This window comes from Giraffa tippelskirchi, chromosome 1 (assembly GCF_054371585.1).
Source record: "Giraffa tippelskirchi isolate mGirTip1 chromosome 1, T2T-mGirTip1v1.2.pri, whole genome shotgun sequence".
In the NCBI taxonomy this organism is placed as follows: Eukaryota; Metazoa; Chordata; class Mammalia; order Artiodactyla; family Giraffidae; genus Giraffa; species Giraffa tippelskirchi.
In genome coordinates, this window is record NC_137275.1 from 197,249,566 (window position 1) to 197,275,623 (window position 26,058).

Below are 26,058 nucleotides of genomic sequence, written 5' to 3' on the forward strand. Positions count from 1 at the left end.
ATCTGTCATAAAAGCTTTTTAAAATAAGCCAATTGACATAAATCAAATAAAGCTGAAAACAAATTTTGATTTTGGACAAATGTTGCCATATCAGTAAACCAAGGATATTGCAGCCATCAACCCCTCAGCCACTAAAAGCTGCCACCAACTGTGAGCCTGAGGGGATTCGTGATGGAGAAAAACAGGATACCAGACCTAGATAATTAAGGTGCAAATCAAATAAATGATTGTAGTGAATACAGATTCTGGCATCTCCCTAGACATAGAAAAGCACTAAAGTAATTAACTGACTTCCCTCATGGCTTAGAGGGTAAAGAATTTGCCTACAATGTGAGAGACCTGGGTTCGATCCCCAGGTTGGGAAGATCCCTTGGAGGAGGGGCATGGCAACACATTCCAGTATTCTTGCCTGGAGAATTCCCATGGTCAGAGGAGCCTGGTGGGCTACAGTCCATGGGGTCTCAAAGAATGAGATGAAACTGAACGACTAAGCACACAAAGTAATTAACAGTTATCTTTTGATGTTCTGACTGTGTGTTAGTCACTCAGTCCTGTCCAACTCTGCCGACTCTATAGCCCGCTAGGCTCCTCTGTTCATGGAATTTTCCAGGCAAGAATACTTGAGTGGGTTGCCATTTCCTTCTCCAGGGGATCTTCCTGACCCAGGGATCAAACTCAGGTCTCCTGCCTTGTAGGCAGTTGCTTTACTGTCTGAGCTACTAGGGAATATACCTGGGGTATTTTTTTATTTGTTTGTTTTGTTTTTTGCAAAAACTCCTATATATCCTGGCTCCTCCCTTACCTCTTCAGAACAGTCCTTCAGAGTTATCTGAGAGGCTGTCTCTTCTGCTTAAGTCTGTAAGTAAAACATAATTCCCAACTTTTAGGTTGTGCTTTTTTTTTTTCTTCTTCAGTTGACACAATAATCTGGTCTGAAACATAAACTTACTATCAGAAGCTGAAAAGTCAACAGAGGATTCCTCCCTAGAGCCCTCAGGGACGATATAGCCCCGAAGAAGACACTTCGGTTTGGAATTCTGGCCTCTGGGAGTGAGAGAGTAAATTCCTATGACTTTAAGCCATAGTGTGTGGTGTATGTCAGCCCCAGGAAACAACTGCCATGGCCTGCACAGTTCGCCTGTGCTCTCCTCCGCAGCCCAGACAGCCCAAGAGGACTCACTGGCTCAGGACCACCCAAGACGAGTCAGACCTGCTGAACACAGAGGGATAACATCAGGAATCCCTCAGCTCATAGTGGTTCTCAGCCTTTCTTCACAATTCTTCAAATAGTACCGTCCACAAGGCAATAGTCGGCTAAGACAGGAGAAGCTGAAGAAACCCTACATGACTTAGCAGTGGATTTAGAGATCAGCAAGTGGAAAAAAAAAGGCACAAGAATTTTGGGTATCTTTTTCCTTCCTCACAAGTCCTCTCTCATCTAAATCAAGCACTGGTCAGTGTTTCAAACCAGAGATAGTCGATACCTGAGAGAAAGACATTCTCACACGTTAAAATGCACTGAAAACAAGCTTTGCTTCCTTCTCTTTGTATTTAACTTGAGAATTAAAGTTATTACTTAATTTGAAAATTAATGTCTTCTTTTCTCACTGGCACCACTTTTACTTGATGACAACAAATGTTTCGTGTTTTTCTTTGTAGGGAGGAAAGATCATAAGAAAGATATGAAGGAAACATGCTAGCTGATGCAACAAGACTTAATATTAACAATACAAATGCAACATAATGCAATATAAAAAGTAGTTGTGACACAAAATGGCATAACTCATGCTGGGGTGCCGGGAGCCAGCCCACGAGATGCCACCCATGACAGAGTCATGAGAAAGAGGAATGATTGAGCACGGCTTCTCAGGCCTCAGGGATTCTCGGAAGGCTGCCTCAGCACTCACCTTAAAGATATCTGTCTTTCTGATGTTTACTATAAAAAACCTCTTCTTATTTTCTATGACTTAGGCAAAAGGCCTTTCCTGATTCCCTTCTAAAATAGATCATTCTGAAACCTCAAATCAACAAGGCCCCTGAATGGTAGCACCCTAAATAAAATTATCTAGGATATAGAGTATGCTGATCTAAATTCCTTTTGCTAACATATTAGTTTGTTTAATAAATAAGCCTGTGCCTTTAGAGCTAATATACATGACTGCTCCTTAATAATAAAACAGCATTGAGAGCCTACACACAGAAAACCCCAATAGGCACAGAGCTCTTCGTAGGAAAAAAGGCTTATTAGGAAATATAAGAAATATTGCTTTATACAACTGTTACTTAGTCTATATTTACTCACTATGTTTTTACTCTTAACGTATTTAGCCTATATAATGAAAGCATAATAGTTAGAAATTTATATAAATAAAAGTTTAGCTTTAATACAAATAATAAGACAACTGTTGATTTAACTGATGATTCTTACTTAGAGCTGACCTTCAGCTTGCTGTTCTATGATTTTATGGAACCACATTCTTTTCTGTTAAGCTCAAGGCGTAGAGTAAATTACCGAAAACAGGTTTTACCTTGAAACTTTCTATTGATGAATTCTTACCTGCTGTGCCTGATACAAAAGTGTTCTGACTGATCAACCCTTATCAATGGAGAGTCACAAGATGTTAGCAGGCCCCCAGGCCAGAAGATGATGTAAACAAAATGAGGCTTTTTGGTAACTAAAAACATGCAAACGGTTTTGATGAAGGTCAAAACTGCTGGCCTATTAAGCTGAATTGATAGGCCCATTAAGCTGAATTCATATGCCCATTAAGTTAAATTGGTATGCCCACTAAGCTGAATTGGTATGACTCTATGCTTTACATTTGTTTCTATATACCACAAAAAATATAAAAGCTGTCTTAAAAATAATAAAGTTGGGAGACACTTGGAAACATCGAGACTCGCTGTGTCTTCTCATTCGTATCGCCAACGCTGTCCATCCTGAGGGAACCCCTGGACCTGCTGGAGCTGGACTCCGGCACTGGGGAATACTTTTATGGTCTTTTTTGACACTGAATTCCTGATCTCTAGTAATAGGAGTCTTTCTCTGACTCTTGGGTTGACTTTTGTTTTCCTTTGGTAGGAGGTAGTCCTTACTTGCCCACCACCCTCATTCTCCCTGGATGTCTTGGAAGGCTTTTGTCACATGACTTTTATCATAGACTGTCATACTGTCCTGAATGTCATTCTAACTTCCAAGAAGAAGATAGCTTCCTGGAGATGAGCTGCATTTCCAAACAAAAACCCTTGTGTGCCTGAGAAACTCTTTTGTTAAGGAACAGGCCAGAGAACATGGTCTCCGGTGGAGTTAACTACTCACCTGGTGAGAACCAGAACTTACCTTTTACCTACTCACTTTTCCAGCTATCAAATGTGCACCAGTAAATCAAAACTACAGCAAGGTATCACCTCACACCGGTCAGAATGGTCATCATTAAAAGTCTACAAATAACAATTGCTAGAGAGGGTGTGGAAAACAAAGAACCCTTCTACACTGTTGGTGGGAATGGAATTTGGTACAGCTACTATGAGAACAGTATGGAAGTTCCTCAAAAAACTAAAAAGAGAGTTACCATATGATCCAAAAATCCCATTCCTAGGCATATAATACAGGCAAAAGCATAATTCTGTCCTTACCCAGAGCTAAAATTAAAACAACCCCTGGTAGTACTGTTCTCCCCTCCCCTGATTTATTTTTCCCATAGCGTTTACCACCGTCTATCACGTTATTACATTTTATTGTTAGTTTTGTTTACTGCGTCTCTTCCACACATCAGCATTCAGTCTATACAGAGATCCATGCAGAGACAAGTGGTTCTGTTTTGTTCACCTCTCTATCCTCAGCACTGAAGACAAGACCTGGCACAGAGTAGGCACAAAATATGATCTGCTATCCGGACAAATGAATAACCGATGTACCCACATTATATGAATACCTTCTCAGAGTTTCGAAAGTCTAGCAGTGAAGATAACGCAAAGGCCCCTTTCGAAATTATAGCCCCTTAAATATCCCCCTTCCTCAGGGGAACCACCACAATTATTAATTCAGGGATATGAATAGTTCTTTTGCTTTGTCTTTACCCAAACACACGTGGAGTTTTGTTTTTCACTGTTTTTGTTTCTTCTTCTTTTTTTTTAAGATGTAAGTGTGTCTTGTCCATCATGAAACAAGCAAGCAAACCTCCTCTTAGCCCCAGGTTACTACTGCAGCTACTACATGATATTCTTCTTCCCGTTTCCAGCTGAATCTCTTGAACAGCTTGTTTAAACTTGCTATACCCCACTTCCTCGCCTTCTATTAACTTAGGTCCATCCCTAAAGTCCAGACCCTCCCAAATGACCTCATTTACTCTAGTCACTGCAGGTACCACCTGAAATTTCTGATGACTTTCAGTCCCTCTCCCGAGCTTGAAACCCCCCATGTACCCAACTGCCTGTAAGACGTCCTAACCCAGCTGACCCACAGAAACTTCAAACTCCAATGTACAGAGCTGAATTTTCCCCAGAACAGGTCATCTGCAAGTGCTCCCTGGCTTTGTATATGGCACGAACATCCATTTCATTCACTCCCTCCCTCTCCTTTTCTCTGACATACATAATCAACCCCTGATACCTCAACCCTCATGAATATTCCTCAAACACCTATGCTTTCTCCATACTTATGGCTTTTTTGCTTATCATGGTCACATTACCATCAATTTTCGTGGAGATGATGACATTAACCTTATGGTGGTGACCTAACAAAACTCTAGTTTGACTACTCCAAATCCATTTTCCATAGTATAAGTTGTTGTCATGTCTGATTGTTTGCTACCAAATGGGCTGTAGCATGCCTGTCCTCCCTGTGCCTCACCATCTCCCAAAGTTTGCCCAAGTTCATGTCTATTGCATCAGTGATGCTATCCAGTCATCCCATCCTCTGATGCCCTCTTTTCCTTCTGCCCTCAATCTTTCCCAACATCAGGGAATTTTCCAATGAGTCAGCTGTTCACATCAGATGACCAAAATACTGGAGCTTCAGCTTCAGCATCAGTCCTTCCAATGAGTATTCAGGGTTGATTTCCCTTAAGATTGACTAGTTTGATCTCCTTCCCGTCCAAGGGACTCGCAGGAGTCTTCACCAGCACCACAGTTCAAAGGCATTAATTCTTTGGCGCTTGGCCTTCTTTACGGTCCAGCTCTCACAACTGTTCTTTATGTGGCCACTGGGAAGATTATAGCCTTGACTATATGGACCTTTGTTGACAGAGTAAGGAGAGGGTAATAGGCAGGAAGGCCAAGGGTCTCCAAAGGAAGGAAATAGGGTGCAAGAGTCAGACATTTTTATTTCTCTCTTAAGCGGCAGGAGGAAACAAACTAACGATATTTTTTCCCTTCTCTATACAAATTTAAAAGAGGTTTCTCTTAAAATACTGTGTTGCCATGACACTTGGTTTCACCTGAAGTTAACTATTCTAAAACCTTGAGTTAATCAATGAATTTTTCTTATGGAAATGTTTGTCTTAAGCTATGTTAATGTACTATGCATTACTGCAAACTCTGTTTTCAAGTCGGTTCTGCCTAATGGCTCAGAACCTACTTGACAAACCAGTATGTTATACTCAGACATTGCTCCCCTAATCTATGTAAACGAAACTATTTGCATGGTAATCTGCCCTTCTACAAGATTCAAGTCAATCGTTTTTATGGCCCGGGATAACTCGGATAACTGGTCTGGTGCCAAGATTATCCCAAAATGCATCTTATGGATGAGGGGCCTGGTGCCATTCTGAGTTTTAAGACATTCCTTTCTTTCACAGACTACTGGTGACTATATAACATCCACCTGAAGACTAGCAGGGGGGTACTCTTTCTGCTCCCTTCTGATCCCTATGTCAGAAGCTTTCTCTATCTCCTTTTTACTTTAATAAAACTTTATTACACAAAAGCTCTGAGCGATCAAGCCTCGTCTCTGGCCCCGGATTGAATTCTTCTCTGGAGACCAAGTATCCCAGTGTCTTTTACGTGGTTCAGCAACAACCTTTCAGTAACGTCTCTGCTTTTCAACACACTGTCTAGGTTTGTCATCGCTTTCCTTCTAGGAAGCAACCATCTTCTGATTTCATGGCTGCAGTCACTGTCCACAGTGATTTTAGAGCCCAAGAAGAGGAAATCTGTTGCTAATTCCACCTTTTCCTCCACTATTTGCCATGAAATAATGGGACCGGATGCCATGGTCTTAGTTTTTTTAATATTTAGTTTTAAGCCAGCTCTTTCACTCTCCTCCTTCACCCTCATCAAGAGGCTCTTTAGTTCCTCTTCACTTTCTGTCATTAGAGTAGTATCATCCACATATCTGAGGTTGTTGATATTTTTCCCTCCTATCTTGATAGTATAAGTAATATTTACTAAAATGCATATTGATTATGCTCCTCCATTGCTTAAAACTCATCAGTGGCTTTCTATTGCCCTCAGGACGAATTCCAAACTCCTTAACCAACTCAAAACATCCTGTCTGAGTTAGGCCTTGCTTACCCCTGCAGCCTCACCTCGCACTCCCCCTCCTCACATTCTACTCTCAACTGAATTATCAGCTGTGCCCCCAGTAAATCATACTCTATCTATTCTCAAATCTTTGTTCTGCCTCCTGCTAGTGCGTATCCCTCTCACTTGCATTCTCCATCCTCCCTAACTCTCTCCTGACTAGTTTCTGGTCTCACTTTCAAGTCTCAGTTTAAATGTCATTTCCACTGGAAAGCCTTGCCTGACTCCTCACTTTCAGAATGGCAGCTCCTTTAAATGGCTCCAGAGCAAACATACGGTCCTTTATTCCTAGAGCCCTCATCACAGTGAGTGGCAATTAAACATGTGTCTCACCCACCAGGCCTGAGCTCTTTGAGGGCAGGGACTTTGTCTACTTCACAGCTAAATCACTAGCATGGGTTCATGGTGTGTGTGTATGTATGTGTCTGTCTCCCCAATCAGTTATGTTTCTCTGGAGAACCCTGACTGAAATACAGACCCACCTTATAGACCTACCCTCCATCTCCCACTTTCCCTCCATATCTTTTTCATTTGTATTCTCTTCCTTACAAAAAACAACAAAAAAAAGTGATTAGCTTTCATTTCATGAAAGTGAAGCCAGAGAGTAAAGAACATGTTAATTCTGTTCAAGTTAAAAGGAAACAAAAAGTCAAAGGGTGCTAGCAGACATATTTTCTTTTTGCATTTATCTATTTTAATGTTAAGAATGTCTTTGTATAAATCTATGTAATGTATTTACTTCCAGTGGGTTTGTAAGTCCCAATTTATGTAAACCACTGCATAGCAAATCTGTTATCTCCCTGCAGGTGGACATTTAAATTGTTCTCATCCTGGGTATTTTGTTTGTTTTATTTTATTGCTTGTTCATTTTTTCTGGTCAACTAGGTATATATGTAGTTCACAAAGTCTAAGTATACTAGCAACTATAGTTTGGAATAAATGTACAAGAATCAAAAGTCAACACATAGCTCAGATTGCTAAACGGAGGAAGCAATTGTAATTCAGTATTCCATATTAACCTAGAAAAAAATAGAGCATGAATTTCTGTGAATAAGGTAAAAAAAATTATTCTCATCCTTTTGCTATCACAAATAATACTTAATTTTTAAAAGACTAATATAGACTTTTGTAGATACCAAAATGGGACTATTGGGCCAGGGGGGCTTTCCAATTAAAAAGAACTTTCAGGGTTTTCCTGGTGGCTCAGTGCTAAAGAATCTGCCTTGCAGTGCAGGAGACATGGGTTTGACTCTTGATTTGGGAAGATTCCACCTGCTGTGGGGCCACTAAGCCTGTGCACTACAACTATTGAGCCTATTGCTCTAGAGCCCAGGAACTGCAACTATTGAGCCTGTGAGCCACAACTACTGAAGCCTGAGTGCCCTAGCCTCTGTGCTCCATAACACGAGAAGCTACTGCAGTGAGAAGCCAGGGCACTGCAACGAAGAGTAGCGCAACCCCCGCACCCCCCACAACTAGAGACAGCCCGCACAACAACAAAGACCCAGCACAATCAAAACAAAATTCAGTAAACAAACACTAAAAAAAAAAGAACTGTCAAACTGCCCTCCCAGAAGAATGTGCCCACTATCTGTCTCACCAGCGGGGATAAGGGGATTATTTCCCAGTCTTGTTAGCAATGTAATGTTTGCAGTCTTCATTGTTCCTTGTTAATCTGACATTATTTTACTTACATTTCCCTGATGGAGTCTCACCATCTTTTCACATGTGTATTGACTATTTGCGTTTTCTCTTCTGCAAATTGCAGTTTTTTATCATTAGTTTATTTCTCTAGGATAGCTTCTTTTTTCTCTCAATATGTCTGATTCTTGGTGTTCATTTTTTGTTATATATTATAAATATTTTCTCCTAAGCTATCAGTTGTCTTTTTAAATTTGTGGTGTATTGTTTTTATTTCGATGTAATCACATCCGTCTTTCCTTTATATCTTGGGCTTTGTGCCTTTTGGTCCTGTTTAAGGTTATAAATATATGCTTTATCTTTTTGCAATGCCTTTACAGTTTTACTTTTTATGTTTAATTTTTGAATCCATCTGCAACATGTTTGGGGATCCAGGTTTTGGGTTTTTCCCCCTCAAATGACTAGCTAATTATTCAAACATTAGTCATTTCTTTCCCCACCGATTTGAAAGAGCATGTTTTCTTTTTATTTTTAAAGAGCACCTATTAAAATATCTCTTCTCCTTTTGATGTGTTAATGGGTCTGCTCCTGCAAAGCTCATCTGTACAAAGGAAACCCACTTTCCTCAAGTGGGGCCACACCTGGAGAGTGTACTTTGGAGGCTGCTGGAAAATGGAAAGAACAACTGGACTTCTCCTGAATTGGACACAAGCATCTAAACTGTGAAGGTATTCAGGAGGGAATGAGAAACCAAAAGAAAAGGGATTCTCAGATCACTTAGGCACAACCTCTTTCTGATGGTCTTTCTAGACCCTGATTATGAAAGCACTGGCCACCCAGGAACCATTGCACTGATACTCTCAAATCTTTGATATGTAGCCACTAAAAATTGAATGAGAGTCCCATGCTCTTCGCTAGATTCCTGTTTTTAGATTTGATGTGCAGGGACCAAGAGTCTCAGCTTTAAGAAGGATAGTGAAAGGATCTTTCCCTGAGCACCTACCATATTCATCAGAGCAATACAAATCATGATTGAAGGTGCTATCATTCAGCTTTGCTTCCAGAAAAACCTTTCCTCCTGGCTGTGAGGTCTTAAAACCATGTGTTATAAATGCACCATATCAATTTATTCCTAAGAAGTGAAGACTTCAGTTTGAATCTTTCAGATATAAGTTTCAGATGAACTGTCTAATAAAGCATTAATAGCCCATTGTTTAGAATCAGAATTTTTCCTAGAGAAAGAAAATCTTTTTGTTTTGTGGGGGGAGATGAAAACTTGATTATGCTTAAATTTACTGGTTCTCTTACTGCTGCCAAGCAGAGGTGGACCGAGGAACATTGTTGAGTCCTGAATTATATCCAAATTGAAATCCACCTCTGGGTTGTATGAACCACCTTGTCCAAAGCTAAAGTGAAGGAATGTTTCTTCCCATGGTTTCTCCAAGCCCCCACTTCCCCACCATTGCCTTTTGCCTTAATCTAATGAATTATTTAATGGATTTTCTAATATTGAATCATTCTTGAATTTTGGAGTTAAGCCTGACTTTGTCCTGATGTATCTTTGTTTTATATTTCTGGATTTGTTCGTGAATATTTCACTAGGCATTTTTCGCCTCCAGGTCTATATACATATATAGCAACTCTTGGAAAAGTAAACAGATTTCTGATGCATATGCCACCCATCCCAATCACAACACAATTTGGACAAATGAAGTCATTAACCAGTGTACTCTGGTTAAGATCTAGAATAAAGTATTTCCCCAAAAAATTAAAAAGGAAAAGTCACAAGGCTGAGAAAACTAGATATTAATTTTTAAATATTAACTCCAGTTAGTATGTGACTTTGTCAACAGGTGACCACATTTTTCCATTCAAGTAGTTATTGGTCATACAAATCATTGCTCCTAAAAATGGCTTGACTTTGTCTTGATGTATCTTTGTTTGCTTGATCCAAAATTTTACAATTTAATAGCCATGAGATTTATAACTCAAAGCCTATCCACAATAAGACAAAAACTTTGAAGAAATTAAGTCAGCCATTTAAATATCTATAATGGATATATGCTGGATTCCAGCTCTGGCAGCCAGGGAAACGCCCTGAAGGGATGAACGGGTCGGCAAACGAAAATGATGCAGTCTCTCGCTCAAAGCACTGGGCTGCATGTTTATTTTAAGCATCAGGTTTTCTTTTATACTTTTACAAAAGCATTAGGTCAGAGGTATGACATCTTCAGTTTCCCCTCACCCATATTTACTGTCTCCATAAATTACTGTTGTCCTTCAGAGTTTCTTCTTAAGTGTCCTTGTGATAACATTGTAACTCAAGTTTGTCTCTGGGCTGTATATTACATTCCTCAGTTTATTTCTTATCTCTTTAAATCCTGCTATCCCCTAGTAACTTAAGCTCATCATCTCCTAAAAAGGCTTTTGGCTATTAGTATCTCTAAAATACCTAGTTTCCATAAGCTATAGTAAAATATGCCAACACTACAACATACCTTAAACCTTTAGCTTCTAACTATTCTTAATTATTCCTAACCCCTAAACTCAGCAAACTTCTTTTGCCATAAACATTCCCCTTACAGGCAGGTTTCAGATAACAATGTTTCCCATGATCTCAGGTTGCAGCCTATGTGCTCATCCTGGAGCATTCTTTGTAAAGATCCTTGAACAAATGTCAATAGTTAACGTTATGGATTATAACATTCTTTCCAGCCAACTCAACCGGAGGAAGGAAAGGTCAAGTCAGAACCACAAGACCTAACTCCTTCATCCCGGGACTGGGATGAGCAGAGGGGGTTGGGGCCATGCCTCCATTTTGTCAGTAATGCCTATCGCGGCTCCTGACAGATATATTTATATACATTAAGGAGTACGTCAAGGCTGTATATTGTCACTCTGCTTATTTAACTTATATGCAGAGTACATCATGAGAAACGCTGGGCTGGAGGAAGCAAAAGCTGGAATCAAGATTACCGGGAGAGATATCAATAACCTCAGATATGCGGATGACACCACCCTTATGGCAGAAAGGGAAGAACTAAAGAGCCCCTTGATGAAAGTGAAAGAGGAGAGTGAAAAAGTTGGTTTAAAGCTCAACATTCAGAAAACTAAGATCATAGCATCTGGTCCCATCACTTCATGGGAAATAGATGGGGAAACAGTGGAAACAGTAGCAGACTTCATTTTTTTGGGCTCCAAAATCACTGCAGATGGTGCTTGCAGTCATGAAATTAAAAGACGTTTACACCTTGGAAGGAAAGTTATGACCAACCTAGATAGCATATTTAAAAGCAGAGACATTACTTTGCCAACAAAGGTCTGTCTAGTCAAGGCTATGGTTTTTCCAGTAGTCATTTACGGATATGAGAGTTGGGCGGTGAAGAAAGCTGAGCGCCGAAGAATTGATGCTTTTGAACTGTGTTGGAGAAGACTCTTGAGAGTCCCTTGGACTGCAAGGAGATCCAATTGTCCATCCTAAAGGAGATCAGTCCTGGGTGTTCATTGGAAGGACTGATGTTGAAGCTGAAACTCCAATATTTTGGCCACCTCATGCGAAGAGTTGACTCATCGGAAAAGACCCTAATGCTGGGAAGGATTGGGGGCAGGAGGAGAAGGGGATGACAGAGGATGAGATGGCTGGTTGGCATCACCGACTCGATGGGCATGGGTTTGGGTAGACTCTGGGAGTTGGTGATGGACAGGGAGGCCTGGCGTGCTGCGATTCATGGGGTCGCAAAGAGTCAGACACAACTGAGCGACTGAACTGAACTGAACTGAACTGAATATATAAAATGAGTATATATAGTAAATATATGTATCTACTTTATAAGAAAGGAAATTAATCACTATAGAATTGACACATTAGGTTCAAATTTTGAGCCAAGACAAATTCTTAACTGACCTCTGTACTTTCTGCCCGCAAGGGATAGCTGTTGATTACTTGGGCTGATAAATAACAACCCTATTTACCACTGTTCATGACAGAAGACAAATCACAGTTGTTCTTTTCTCGTGTGGGTTTTATTTTCAGCCCTTTACACTGAGCACAGACTCGCCTCTGGCTTCTAGACCTGTCATGAGCAGTGGGCAGCTGCTCTTCTGCACATGATTCGGTGGATTTACCTTTTGTTTCTCATCACCAGCATTCACTCATTTATTTATCTAGGGTCCCTAACAAAGCACATACAAAGAGAAGAGGGCTTGTGGGTCAGACTCACTACCGGGCTGCCTGATTTTTCTGTACACAGGTAAGATATTCCTGTACATCTTCCGGGGACCCTAGAATGAGGGGGACTCGTTGGTGAATGGCTTCAGGCTTCACGTCCAGCACGGGTTGGGTGCCTGTGGTCGCCAGGCCTCCCGCCTGCTCGATGATGTAGGCCACGGGATTGCACTCATACAGGAGCCGGAGCTGAGGGGAAACAGAGTCAGGTGGACAAGTGTTCCAAGTTGCCAAGTTCCCCAAACCATGCACCCGAAGCTCCAGGAGGAATTTCAACTGCTGAGCCTCTGTCTCGTTAGTGCAAATACATTTGCCCATTTCAGGGGAGCCGGCTGCCAGAGACCAACACTCTCCAGAAGGCTGGGTGCCCCAGCTGATGCTGATCACATATGCCTTTGGGGCACCTCCGGTCGATAGCTACCTGTCTCCTGACCTTTGTGCTTATGAGAGACTTGGGAGTATGAGATCTTAGTATTCACTTCTCACTGGTTCATCAATGAGGTGAAGTGATTCTGGCTCCAGGTTAGGAGCCTCTACATGCCAGACCTTAAGGCCAATAGAGTCAAGCTTGGATGGGATCAGAGGGTCACCTAGGGAGTGCTGGGTGGTCTCTCAGGATAACCACAGTGTCCAGGATCATGGGGAGCAACAGTTCAAGTGTCAACTTGGCTGAAGAGTTTGCTGGTGTTTAGAAGACCTTTTCTTTTGACCCTTAGACTGAGGTGCCTAGTCTCTTGTTGCTTGCTCTCCCACAGCATCCTGTACTTCCCCTTTCATGATAATCCTGACTCTAAGGTTTGTTTAACATCTGCCTTCCTCCTTGGACACCCTCCCTGAGGGAAGGGGAGGCTTCTCTTAAGGTTGGTCTTTGTGGCATCTTCATTCCTAGTACTACCTGGCATGTAGGAAGTGTCCAAGCAATGCTACAGTGTACACTGCACAAGGGCTCCCAGTGGAGGGCAGAAATGGGGGGAAATCAGCTGTACCATTTTTTGCCAAGCCAGGTACATGGATCCAGTGCCTGTTCTGAGAAAGAAATGCCCTTCTAAAAGGCACTATGAGACAACTAGGTGTCAATCCTGTGTCCAGCTAGTATATGGTGAGTTGAATTCAAATGGGCTGATTGAATGTCCTTTCTGGGTCTTTCTCTGTCTTTATGTTTGACTTCTTCCTCATCCCCTGACCCACAGCAGACACACACACACATGTCACTTAGATTCAGGTGACGTTCTTGCTGCATGCTCTGACTCTATATCACACTATCCTCTCCTTCCTTTCCTCATAGATATGAAATCTTAAATTTGCTTTTCTGTAATCAGCTTTCAAAGTGATTGATCCAGCTCTGCACAACTTCTTTCCATTCTTTTCTTCATAGTTACATCTTGTGCTGATTTTTAAATTATTGTTATTTCAAAAAGAGGAACAAACTATTTCCAATCTGAATTGGAGAGCCAGGCACTGAGCAGAAAGTAAGTTAAAACTGTAGGGGGCATTTATTTCCATTTGGGGGAAACAGAATAGGATGCTTTTATTTGTACCATGTTAATTCAGATACTATAAACAAAAACATAGCTAGATAGATAAGGACACAGATACTTACATAAAACTTACCTTGGAACCAAGTTTTGTTCTGACCTTAAGATATTGTTGTAGTAAACTCATTTTAATAAACTCATTTTAAAACACAGTGTCCAGATCTTCAGGGTGCCTTTACCTGCAGACTATGTGATCTATCTTTTTCCCCACGATTAAAATCTACATTGCTCTACAGAGACAATAGGAGGAGAAACAGTCACACCCCACCACCCACCCGCTCACACAAACATGGTCACAGAGACCATGAGAGCTAAAACATGGAGATCAGAAATCAGTGGTACCTAGAGCTTGTTATATAGACTGAAGTAAATCAGAAAGAGAAAAACAAATATCACATATTAGCACATATATATGGAACCTAGAAAACTGGTACTGATGAACCTACTTTCAGGGCAGGAATAGAGACGCAGACACAGAGAACAGACTTGTGGACACAGCAGGGGAAGGAAAGGGTGGGATAAATTGAGAGAGTAGCATTGAAACATATATATTACCATATGTAAAACAGATAACGGTAAGTTTCTGTATAACACAGAGAGGTAAAACCAGTGCTATGTTGGGATGGGATGGGGTGGGGAGTGGGAGGGAGATTCAAGGGAGAGGGGATATATGTATACTTATGGCTGATTCACGTTGTCATATGGCAGAAACCAACACAACAGTGTAAAGCAATTATCCCCCAAATAAAATTTAAAAGAAGAAATCAATGGTACTTCAAGTATGGTACTATGAATGTAGATCTATATATGCAGTTATATATCTTATGGAAATATTTTTGTAATTATATGTAGATATTTTCTGACTAATTTTAAATCATCTTAATATTAATAGTTAGTAGTAATTAGTCTTAATGTTCTCCTTGTTAGAACTGAGTAGATGGCAAATGTGGTTCTACTTAATAATTTCCACATCTTCCACTTGATCTCATATAATATTCCTTAACCCTGTTCTGCTCACTAGATTTATCTGTCCAACAAGCTAATATACAAGAGCTAAACCATCACAGGAAGAGAAATGCCTGATACACCAACCTGCATGTTAAAATCTTCTCTCTGGTTTCACGTGCTATGTTAGACTTCTTATCGTGGCTTTGAATCTGGCATTCCAATAATTCAGATCGGACGGCCCACACTGAGAGATGCACATATGTGTGGCTAGTTGTTAGAGTGTCAAAGAATATGCAGACATTTATTTGAATTTGTCTTCTTACCTATAATTCTGGGACTGGCTAAAAATCAGACACCTTTCCATGGCAGGGTCTATTCAAGATAGACACATTGGGATCATAGGATTCCCACTTGATAACACAAGTATTTTAGGTTTTGTTTCATAAAGTTGCAATGAGATCTTCCCAGAGCTATCTTTACAGGTAGTTCAGAAGTTCTTAGCCTGAACTTCTGGGAACTCTCTAGGAAATTCTCAGGTTCACCAACAACTTCAGCCTCTTCCTTCTCCAGACCTTCTACCACAACCTTAGAACTCTATTAATGGGATATATACTTCGTTTCTCTTCCACCTGCCCACTTGCAGACAGATGGTAGCCAAAAACAGGCATGATGAGAAAGGGAACTGTGACCGGCTCCCTGAGCAGATTCAGCCAGTGGACAGAGGAGAGTTACCTTGCCCTTCGGACTTTTCTGGTTCGCTGGGTACAGGAAGATCCCTCCATAGACAAGGGTGCGGTGCACATCAGCCACCATGGAGCCCACGTACCTGGCCCCATAGGGAGCACTGCCGTCCTGGAGGGTGGAGAGGGGAGAGGCAAGATGCAGTGGGTTTAGCAATCAGTCAGCACCTGCTTCAGGTGACACATCCAGTGGGTGTGAGCTCTGCATTCCAGGTCCTCTTTCCTCCACCCACTAGCTTAGGAATTGAAATTATCATGTAGCTGACCATTCCATTCATTAGGAGTCCTCAAACCTCACCTAGTAATTAGACTCATTAAATGTTGGACTACTTAAAGTGAGAGAAAATATGTGTCCTAAGACAGAAGCTAATGAGGGAAAAAAAAAAACCAAAACACCGAAAAAAGAAGTATAGACAAACATAAACTGTTGGGCTCCTCTTTGAATCTCCTCCTTGGCCCCCACAGTTCAGAACACTTATTAGCTTCTTGAAAACCAGATCCCCTTGAACCATGACAACTTTTGCACTTAGTGTAAGCAATGTTTATCCACTGGTAAAATTATTTTAAATACCTTTAGAAATCGTTCAAAGAAATAAAACAGCTTCCATGTAAACGTCAATTTCATTAGTCTTGTAACGAAAAGAAGATTTGGTCTGCAAGAAATAAGTCAAAGTTCATGATTTCCCTTAAGTAGGGCATATCAGTAAGGCATGACTATCTGATGAAAGGGCTCCTTCGGGCAGGTTTGTTTTTTCCTCACTCAGTGACCCATGTGAGATATCTGTTTCTAATCTAATAATTCTCTGACAGTACAAGGAAACACCAAAAATTTTCAGAGCAAGTATCCAATGCTTTGCGTGGCATCAGCCACTATAAAATGCATTGAATTTATAAGCATCTATATGCCAGACCCCTCCATCAGTGTGTGACGCCCTTAGGGAAAAGACTGTCTGCTTGATCTTGGCATCATTCTCTGAGTTCAGCCTGGTGTGGGGCAAAAAGTAGCTGCTGGGGAAATACTTTCTGAAGTGCATACACATAAGATATCTTGAAAGCACTATTCAGGTTGTACACTAAAAATTACATGGGAGATTTTGCCTCCTCCATTTTATTTACGTAATTATATTAAGTATACAAAACACCTTCAGATGCCAATTAAGAGACTTCTCAATAGGTAAAAGAATGCAGGTCTGAATTGGGGATGAAGAAAATGGACTAACTTGAGTAGCTCAGAGGGTAAAGAGTCTGCCTGCAATTCAGAAGACCCAGGCTCGATCCCTGGGTCAGAAAGATCCCCTGGAGAAGGAAATGGAAACTCACTCTAGTATTCTTGCCTGGAGAATCCCCATAGACAGCAGAACCTGGCTGGCTACAGTCCATGGGGTTGCAAAGAGTTGGACACAACTGAGTGACTTCACTTTCACTTTTTGAGGAATATTTAGGAAATAGAGTTGGTAACGCCCAGTAAATGATTAGTCATGGGCATAAGAAAGAAGTAATCCTCTGGATTCCCCAAACTTTATTGGGAATGAATATGATGGTAGAGGCAGTATAGCTCCAGAGAAGAAAACCAGAAAGTAGTAAACTTGGGAGATGGTGTGTGTGTGTGGGGGGATGTGTGTATTTGTGTGTGTGTGTGTGTGTGTGTAGAGTGGTGGGGGGTGGGGAATAGGAGGGTCAGAGTTGGATATGTGGAGTTCTAGGTGTCTGGAGGAGCAAGCAGATTTGAATCCTATCAGAAGAGACTGGATGAGATCACCCTGGGGGAACAAGTGTGAGCGAAAAGGTTTGTTGGGAATAGAGTCCTATATGTACCAAGACCGAAGTGTAGGCAGAGGTATGGGAACTAATAAAAGAAGAAGATGGTTAGGAAGATGGATGGAAAACCAGACACAAGGCTAAAGAAGACGAGTTTCATGAAGGATGGGGTTTCTGTTGTTGTTTAGCAACCAAATCGTGTCTGACTCTTTTGCAATCCCATGGACTATAGCCCGCCAGGCTCCTCTGTCCATGGGATTTTCCAGGCAAGAATACTGGAGTGGGTTGCCATTTCTTTCCCTTGGGGATCTTCCAGACCCAGGGATTGAACCTGTTTCTCCTGCATTAACAGATGGATTCTTTAGCACTGAGCCACCAGAGAAGCCAGAAGGGAAGAGTAAACAACCCTAAATGCCATGGAGAGGTCAAGTAACATAAAATGGAAACATGATGCTGGATTATGTAAAAGAGGATTACAAAGGGCTGATATTGGAGCAAAGAGGGTTAAAGAGGGAATGAAAGGAAAGAAAAACTTTCAAAAAATGAAAACTTTCTTTCCACTCCTGGGTATTTATCCGAAAGAATTGGAAACAGAATCTCAAAGAGATATCTGCATATCCATGTTCATTGAAGCATTATTCACAACAGCCAAGAAGTGGAAGCAACCTAAGTGTCCATTGACAGATGGATAAGGAAAATGTGGTATACACACACAGTAGGATATTATTTGGACTTTGAAAAAAAGAAATCTTGTCACTCGCTCAACTGATATCAAGCAGGGCCCTTTGGGGCTCCTGGGCACAAAGACTTTCTGTGTCCCCCATTTCTTTGATTATCGGAAGCAGCCTTCATTCAGCCTTCACGACCTTCCCTGAGTTACAAGGGGCAGATTCAAGCAGTTGTTAATCAGAAAAGGGAGGGGATGGGAGATCAAGGAGAAACAGTCAAGAGCAGCCTTGGGACAAGGTCCTGTTTTCCCCATCAAAGGATACACACAATATCTTTGAACTATTTTGTAGATACTGAAACCCCCTCCAGGTGGGAGAAGATAACAATTAATGACAGTATGTCACCCACAAGCACGTAGACCCCAGACCAGTTGGATCTGAAGGCTGATGATGCTGACTCCAACTCAGCTCACCAGCAACCCATCAGAAGAATGTCCACAAGCTGACACTTACTTTGGACAATTACTACAAAACTTCTCACTATCTTCCCCAAGAGGGAACAGATGATTTTGAGGGTATGAGCCTGCTGTGTCCCCCTTTGCTGGAAAGGCAATAAAACTATTCTTTTCTACTTCACCCCAAACTCTGTTTTCAAGGTTCAATTCAGCACTAGTGTACAGAGAAGCTGAGCTTTCAGCATCACAACATGGATGAAACTTAAGGACATTGTGCTAAGTGAAATAAGCCAGTCACAAAAAGAGAAATACAACATTATTTCACTTATATGAGGTAACTAAAGTAGTCAAATATATAGAAACACAAAGTAGGACATAGTTACTAGGGATGGGGGTTGGGGGGGAGGAGAAAATGGTGAGTTGTTGTTCAATGGCTATAGAATTTCAGTTTTGCAAGATGAAAAATATTCTAAAGCTCTGTTGCACAACAGAAGGCCTAGATTTTAATCTTGGCTTTCTCAGTTAAAGAAGGTCACCTTAGACAAGTTACAGAACAGGGAAGAACAACTCTGATTCCATATTGCATCTGTTTGTTGTTGTTGTTGTTGTTTGTTTGTTTTTACTTCAACCTTTGTATTCTATTGCTTTTACTACAAGAATGCCGCCTCTAGGGGATTTTCCTGGTGGTCCAGTGGTTAGAAATCCGCCTTGCAATGCAGGGGACACGGGTTCAATCCCTGGTCAGGAAACTAAGATCCCACATGCACAGGTACAATTAAGCCTGCACACCACAACTAGAGAGTCCATGCACCCATGCACCACAACTAAAGATCCCGTATGATGCAATGAAGATCCTGAGTGCTGCAACTAATACCCAATGCAGTTAAGTGAATAATTAACAAAGAACGTATTTGTGATTGATGGACATTAAAAAAAAATGTTGCCTCTAACTTGAAATATACAGGATAGCCCATTCTCGTGGCTCTGACCTTTAGAAGTAATCCTTGGGTCGGGAGATTCCCTGGAGAAGGGAATGGCAACCTACTCCAGTATTCTTGCCTGGAGAATTCCATGGACAGAGGAGCTTGGGGGGCTATAGCCCATGGGGTTGCAAAGAGTCAGACATGACTGAGCAACTAACACACACACAGAGAAATAAAAAGTTGCAGAATAGAGAATAACATTTGTCTTGCTGGAGGTTTACAGGAACATCACATCCTGACCTACCTGGGCAACTGCAAGAACAAAGGATCCTGACACCAAAAAGTTTGCAACAACCACATCCTCTTCCTTTTTAGTATAAAAGAGGCCTGAATTCTAACTCAGGCAAGATGGTTCTTTGGGACACTAGTCCACCATCTTCTTGGTCTGCTGACTTTCCTAATTAAGTCCCTATTCCTTGCCCCAACAACTCGTCTCTTGATTTATTGGTTTGTCATGTGGCAAGCAGTAAGAGCTTGCACTCCTTAACATTACTTGATTGTTCTGGGCCTCAGTTCCCTTATTTGTAAAATGAGGGTTGTGGTATTAATACTTATCTTGTAATCTGTTGGAGAATTGAATGAGTTAGTACATGATAAGCACTTGGAACAGACACAGTACACACTCGCTATGATTATCATGACTAATAGAAGAGTGCAGTCAGGGATAGGACAAACTGCCACTGGCAAGAGACAGAAATAGCAAAGGAGGACTGCTCTTTCCACAGTGGTGGATGGTATAGAAAAGGGCTGGTCCACTTCCCATCTCCTTGGGGTGCAGCTTGTGGAAGCAGAGCAGCCAGAACACAAAGACCCTGCCAGAAAGCAACAGCTTCTGGAAGAATGAGGAGTGGGAGGGACACTGCCTGCGCACTGGAGATGGGCTTCCCGGGGCAAAACTACAGGACAGCAAGGGGACTTCTTTTCAAGACACAATAGGCTATTTTCTTTCCTTTTTTTAAGTGTAAGAGTAAATACTTCTTATTTAATCACTTATTATTTAAAATAAGGAAGAAGAAATCACAACATATTACACATTTTTAAAAGCTGACTCGTACTATACTAAACACCATAAAATCCAGGAAAAGAATACAGTATTTTTATTAATTAACTACTTGATATGCTTTTTCCCTTTCAATTTTCTTGGTTGCATACTCTTTGATTGCCTCTGCAAATGAAAATGGTTTTTGTAATAATTTCTAGAAAGAGTTACAATGATCTCTTTTCAATGACATATTGCACATATTCATACATCAGAGAAAGTCAAGAACTCTATAATATCAACTTCTAGAAACCACTATTAACAAGATGGCACATTTTGAAGACATTTTATGCATACACACATCCTATTTATACATATGTATGTGCAGAAATACATTCACATGTATTTAATGGTATAATCCATTTTGTTGACTGCCTATCTTGTGGACATGTCTCACTACCCATATATAAAGCAGGACTTAAATTTCTAATGGATGAATAGCTGTCTGGCACAACACTTCACTAGAATATTGTGAATGCCCCAAACAACACTTCCTGTTGGATACTTCAGTTGTTCCTTCGTTGTTGTTATAAAACAATGCTGCAGTGACATATCCTTGTTCATTTATCTCTGTTTTTATTTGATCAATTGGTTTTTTAGGATCAGTTTCTGGGGGAAATTTAGAATAAACTGAGTTGAAAGATATGAATATTTAATATTGGAAATCATACTGTCAGATTGCCCCACCCAGAAAGGTTGGGGCGTGAGGGGGGACATTTAAGTTTCCTTTAACATTTTATAAGAGTACTTATTTTCCCACACCACTGAGCACTATTCATCTGTTGAATCTGTGCAAATCTCAAATGTGGAAATGATGTCGTATTTTATTTTGCATTTCTTTTTTATTAGCATCTTCCAATTTGCTGACTGGACACTCCTGTTTCTCTCATGACTTGCATGATCGTGCCCCTTGTCTGGTTTTCTGTTTGGTTGTTCATCCTTGTATTTGGGTTCTCGTGTAGTCAGACTCTTCACCTGTTGGTGGTCATACATGGGATGACTCTTTTGTTTCTCAGTTTGAAACTTCTCCTTCAAAAGGATTTATGGATTTTTTTTGCCTAAGAGTTTGGTTTTCCAGTGGTAAAATAAGTATCTTCCTTTATGGGTTCTAGAAGAGGTACGTTTTACCTTAGAATAGGAACCACTGTGAAAGTATCGCCAAGACTGGGAACTTGTAAATCAATAATTTTGACTTTATCAACCTCACAATCCATATCCTATTACTTCTTCCCTTAAGACACCTGATGGGTTTGTGTGTGATGACAAAGGAGAGATACCAGAAACTGCACTTCTAAGATTTTTGCTTCAAGAACAAACAAGACAGAAAGAAGAAAACTCTCTAAAGCTTCAGTCTGAGGCAGCAGAGGTAGGTCCAGCACCCTGCTAACCAAGTGCTCTGGACACCATGGAATCCTGAGCACTTTCTGCCTAGAGCTTGTGAAGGGCTTCCAGGGACAGCCAGGCTGGCACCTCACACCACTGTCCTTCCAGTCACTTCCATTGTGGGTCAGATTTCATACTCTTGACCGGAAACACTGTGACTCCCTCCCACACTTGTCTTAATAGGGCTTTTTGTATGGCAGACATACTTATTGGATTGTTTGGGCTATATTAATAGCCACATGAAGTCCAGGACTTGGTGTTCACCCTTAGAGCCAAAGATCTTTCTAAAACTTGGAGTAAACACCAGGTCCTGATGTTAGACCATGTGAAAGGAACCTTCACTTAAATATAACCGAATGACCAGAATCTACACACATGGTAGCTTAGCAAAAAATGAGAGATGCTCTGGCCTGAAACTCTGGATTTTGAAAAATTGGTCTCTGCCTTCTTCATAGACAATTTCTCCTGGATAAACTAACCTAGAGAGTAATACCTTTAGTAGGTAAATCTCAGCAATGAAAGAAAGATATTGATTGCTAATGAAGAAAGTCAGAGTCCGCCATGCTCACACTGGTCAAAGCCACAAACAGGGGCAACAACCTCTTTCAGCCAGCCCCGCACAGCCATCTCCCAAACAGGAACCCAGTGAGGCAGTATTCTCCCTGCTTCTGTTTCTGGCTTTCTTCACTCACCTCAGGAAACTTCTTTTTCTGCACATATTCTGTGGTGGCAGCATCAAAATACTTGGCATAGCCCTCGTTGAGGCTGTAAATCTTTCCTTTCTTTTTGATCTTGACATCTTTTTCCACCAAGACAAATTCACCAAGAGCCTAGAAAGGTGAAGGGAAATACCAGGAAGAAAAGAGATATCAGGAAACAGAAGTCAATAGCACACACTCCAATAACCAGAGAACAATAGCTGAGGTGGACCTGCTGGAAGGACCCAAGGGGTAGCGAGGTCCTCCTGTAGCCTGTCCAGTGATGTTTTTATGAGACTTACAAAGAACAGGGACAATGTGGAGCCTGCACAGGTAGCACAAGCTATAATATAACAAAAAAATAAAACAATTCAAAGGAATAAAAAGGAAAGTGTCCCTTGTAACTCTCATTTGTAAAGAACCTAGCTCTATTTATCCCCTCAAGTTCTCACCCCCAGTTAATCCCTAATGTTTTCAGGAAGATTTGGGCCATTAACAATGAGAGGAAGAAGCTACACAGATGGGATTTGTCATGAAAGTGGGGATGTAATTAGACCACTAATTTGTGGTCCAGTTATTTTATCTTAATTACTCAATCTTGGAAGCCATTCAAATTTCCTTGCATCCCTAGGGACTTCCCTGGTGGTCCAGTGGTTAAAGCTCCATGATTCCAATGCAGGGGGCGTAGGTTCGATCCCTGGTGGGGATCCTGAAAGCTGCCTGTCACAGCAAAAAAAAAAGAACAAAAAAGAGCAAAGTTCCTTGTACCCCAAGTATTCTTTTTTTTTTTAATAAATTTATCTATTTTAGTTGGGGGCCCAAGTATCCTTATACAGGGTAAAGAGGAGATCCCTTCAATCAGAAACTGTATTCACTTGGCATGAAGAATTGTTGAAAAAATATATTTTAATCCTCAGAATTACTAATAAAAGTGCCCAGTCTCCCTATCGCCACCTGGTACCTTTCTGCAGGGCAGCCCTCAGGTATCTCTTTACCTGAATGCTGGTGGTCTCATCTCTAGGGCTGCAATTAGCTAGCTGCAAATTCACTATGAAAGGCTCGACGTCTCACTAAGTCACTAGGAAGGAAATCAAGACCTGGAAATCTAATCAGTTCTGATTAAACTTTGAAGACTGAGAAAGGAAAAATCCCCCAAGATGACAGCTCACAGCTAGAAGATTCCTAATAAACATTGACAACACTCCGACAAAGAGACAAGGCTATGCTGACCATGTCTGAAATAAGACAATGACAAGGATACTCAACTGCAAAAATAACCAAACACACTTCTCTTCTGTGAAATGTGAGTACTGACTGCTTTTTTACCAATGAATCTTCACCCTCACTTTAACCTTCCCACCTCCTAGATAAAAATTGAGATACAAAACCATCAATTGTACCCACATCTAGACAATACCCAATCCAGAAATGACCCTCTCTTTCTCAAACCTTCCTTAGAATCATCAAGCAAAAGCCCATGTTCTATATATAATAAGATCATGTCAACCTCCTCTCTCATCTGAATGAGGTGGTTGAATAGCATCACCAACTTGATGCACATGAGTTTAAGCAAGCTCTGGGAGTTGGTGATGGACAAGGGGCTTGGCATGCTGCAGTCCATGGGGTCGCAAAGAGTTGGACACGACTGAGCAACTGAACTGAACCGAACCCCCTCTTAGCACGAGGCTTCACGGTTCTTCTAGAATGCCTTCTCCCAAGCTTAGAAAACCCAGATTCTTAGGGAAGTTCTTAACTGTCTCTGGATCATGAATTTTAATAACCCACTCTAGACATTTGCTGCTTTAGAGCAGCCCAGCGTGGAGTTCCACTTTTTAAAAGCGCCTGAACTTCCTTTGAATAATTAACTCTTCCTATTGGATGCCGGTCTAGAAAGACTCTAAGCTGGACCTCTCCTAGCCCAAGGTCAGGTACCTGACTTAGCTTGGCAAAATAATTACTCCTTCCTGGCATTTGAAACCTGAGTGAGAGACACAGCATCATGGGTGGTGTCCAGACCAAGGGCAGTGCTGTGGGACTGGTCCTGTGAATCCTGTCTCCTAGACCTGCCCACCTCTACTGGGGCCTCAGCTGTCCTGTTAATGCAATAACACCCTTTACTTAGTTAAGCCAAGATCCTTGACTCTTTTAGTTCAGTCACTCAGTCGTGTCTGATGCTTTGCAACCCCATGGACTGCAGCACACCAGGTTTCTCTGTCCATCACCATCTCCTGGAGCCTGTTTAAACTCATGTCCATTGTCGGTGATACCATCCAACCATCTCGTCCTTATTGTCCCCTTCTCTTCGTGCCATCAGTCTTTCTCAGCATCAGGGTCTTTTCTAATGAGTCGGCTCTTCGCGTCAGGTGACCGAAGTATTGGAGCTTGAGCTTCAGCTTCAGCATCAGTCCTTCCAATGAATATTCAGGGCTGATTTTCTTTAGGATGGACTGGTTTGATCTCCTTGCTGTCCAAGGGACTCTCAAGAGTCTTCTCCAGCACCACAAAGATCAAGACAGATACACAACTGTTGTCTAAATAATCTCTTCACTTGTTTATCCACCCCAGGGCTGGGAATGTGGACACTCAGGCCCCTGGTGAGTTGTTCTCTATTGTGGGATGAAGATGGTTGTGGAGCCTTACTCCAACCTGGAAAATATATACCTTTGTTCTGACTGTGATCACTAGCACCCACTGTGTATACAAATGGCCTTCCACAACTTGGACAAGAGGGCACCTGATGATCAGGCACCCTATCCCTGCCATTCGGAAATTATATCTGTCATATGTAAACAAATACCTCTCGTTGTGGCTTAGACCACAGTTCAGGGTTTGGTTAAGTAAGGTAGTCCCTCTGTACCTGAACAAAATCTGTGCTCTGACAAAATCAAATTATCGGCCCTGCAAACTCACAGATTAGGGAGGCTCTGGTTTCCCCACCAAGGAACTTTTGTCTTGTGAGGCCCTGCCTGAGTAACGTGCAGGCCACCCTCCATGGTTTTCTACCTGTAACAAGTGCCATATGCTGCTTCAACCTCTCAGACAGGTCCTAAGCTTCATACATAGGGTCCTTGCTCAAGTTCCTTTGTGGGTATTCAGGCTAATAAAGAGAGCTCAGCAGAGAGTGTGTGACAGTTGATACAGGAGGGAAGTGGACGGGGCACAGTCTTTAAAAGAATGACATAATACGAGGACACAAAATAAACTGAGACTAGAACCAAATAGGTCCAAGATGGCAGACAGAGTCGACATTCACTAGACTTTGAGCCTCAGTGCACATTAGCAAACTAAAAGATACTCCCACAGGCACCATGACCAGAGCTGTGTGCTTTCACATGCATCAGCATGTAAACTCCTGACAGATAATTTCTGTTTGATCAGTGCATTAACTCCCTCCACTGCCTAGAATGGTATCTGAGGACTCACTGGATGCTCAGTCAGTTCAGTTGCTCAGTCGTGTCCGACT

General features: G+C 41.5%; 1 protein-coding gene across 1 annotated transcript in view; it reads right to left on the bottom strand.

Annotated features, from left to right (window-relative positions):
- Window positions 1-12,170: 12,170 nt before the first annotated feature.
- Window positions 12,171-26,058, bottom strand: part of FBP2 (fructose-bisphosphatase 2) — a 36,721-nt gene continuing 22,833 nt past the window's right edge. The window contains exons 5-7 of the mRNA XM_081522399.1: window positions 22,590-22,727; window positions 15,604-15,723; window positions 12,171-12,577 (exon numbers count right to left, since the gene is read on the bottom strand). Of these exons, the coding sequence (XP_081378525.1) occupies window positions 12,383-12,577; window positions 15,604-15,723; window positions 22,590-22,727 (453 nt within the window). The 3' untranslated portion in view covers window positions 12,171-12,382. The remainder of the gene's footprint in view (window positions 12,578-15,603; window positions 15,724-22,589; window positions 22,728-26,058) is intronic.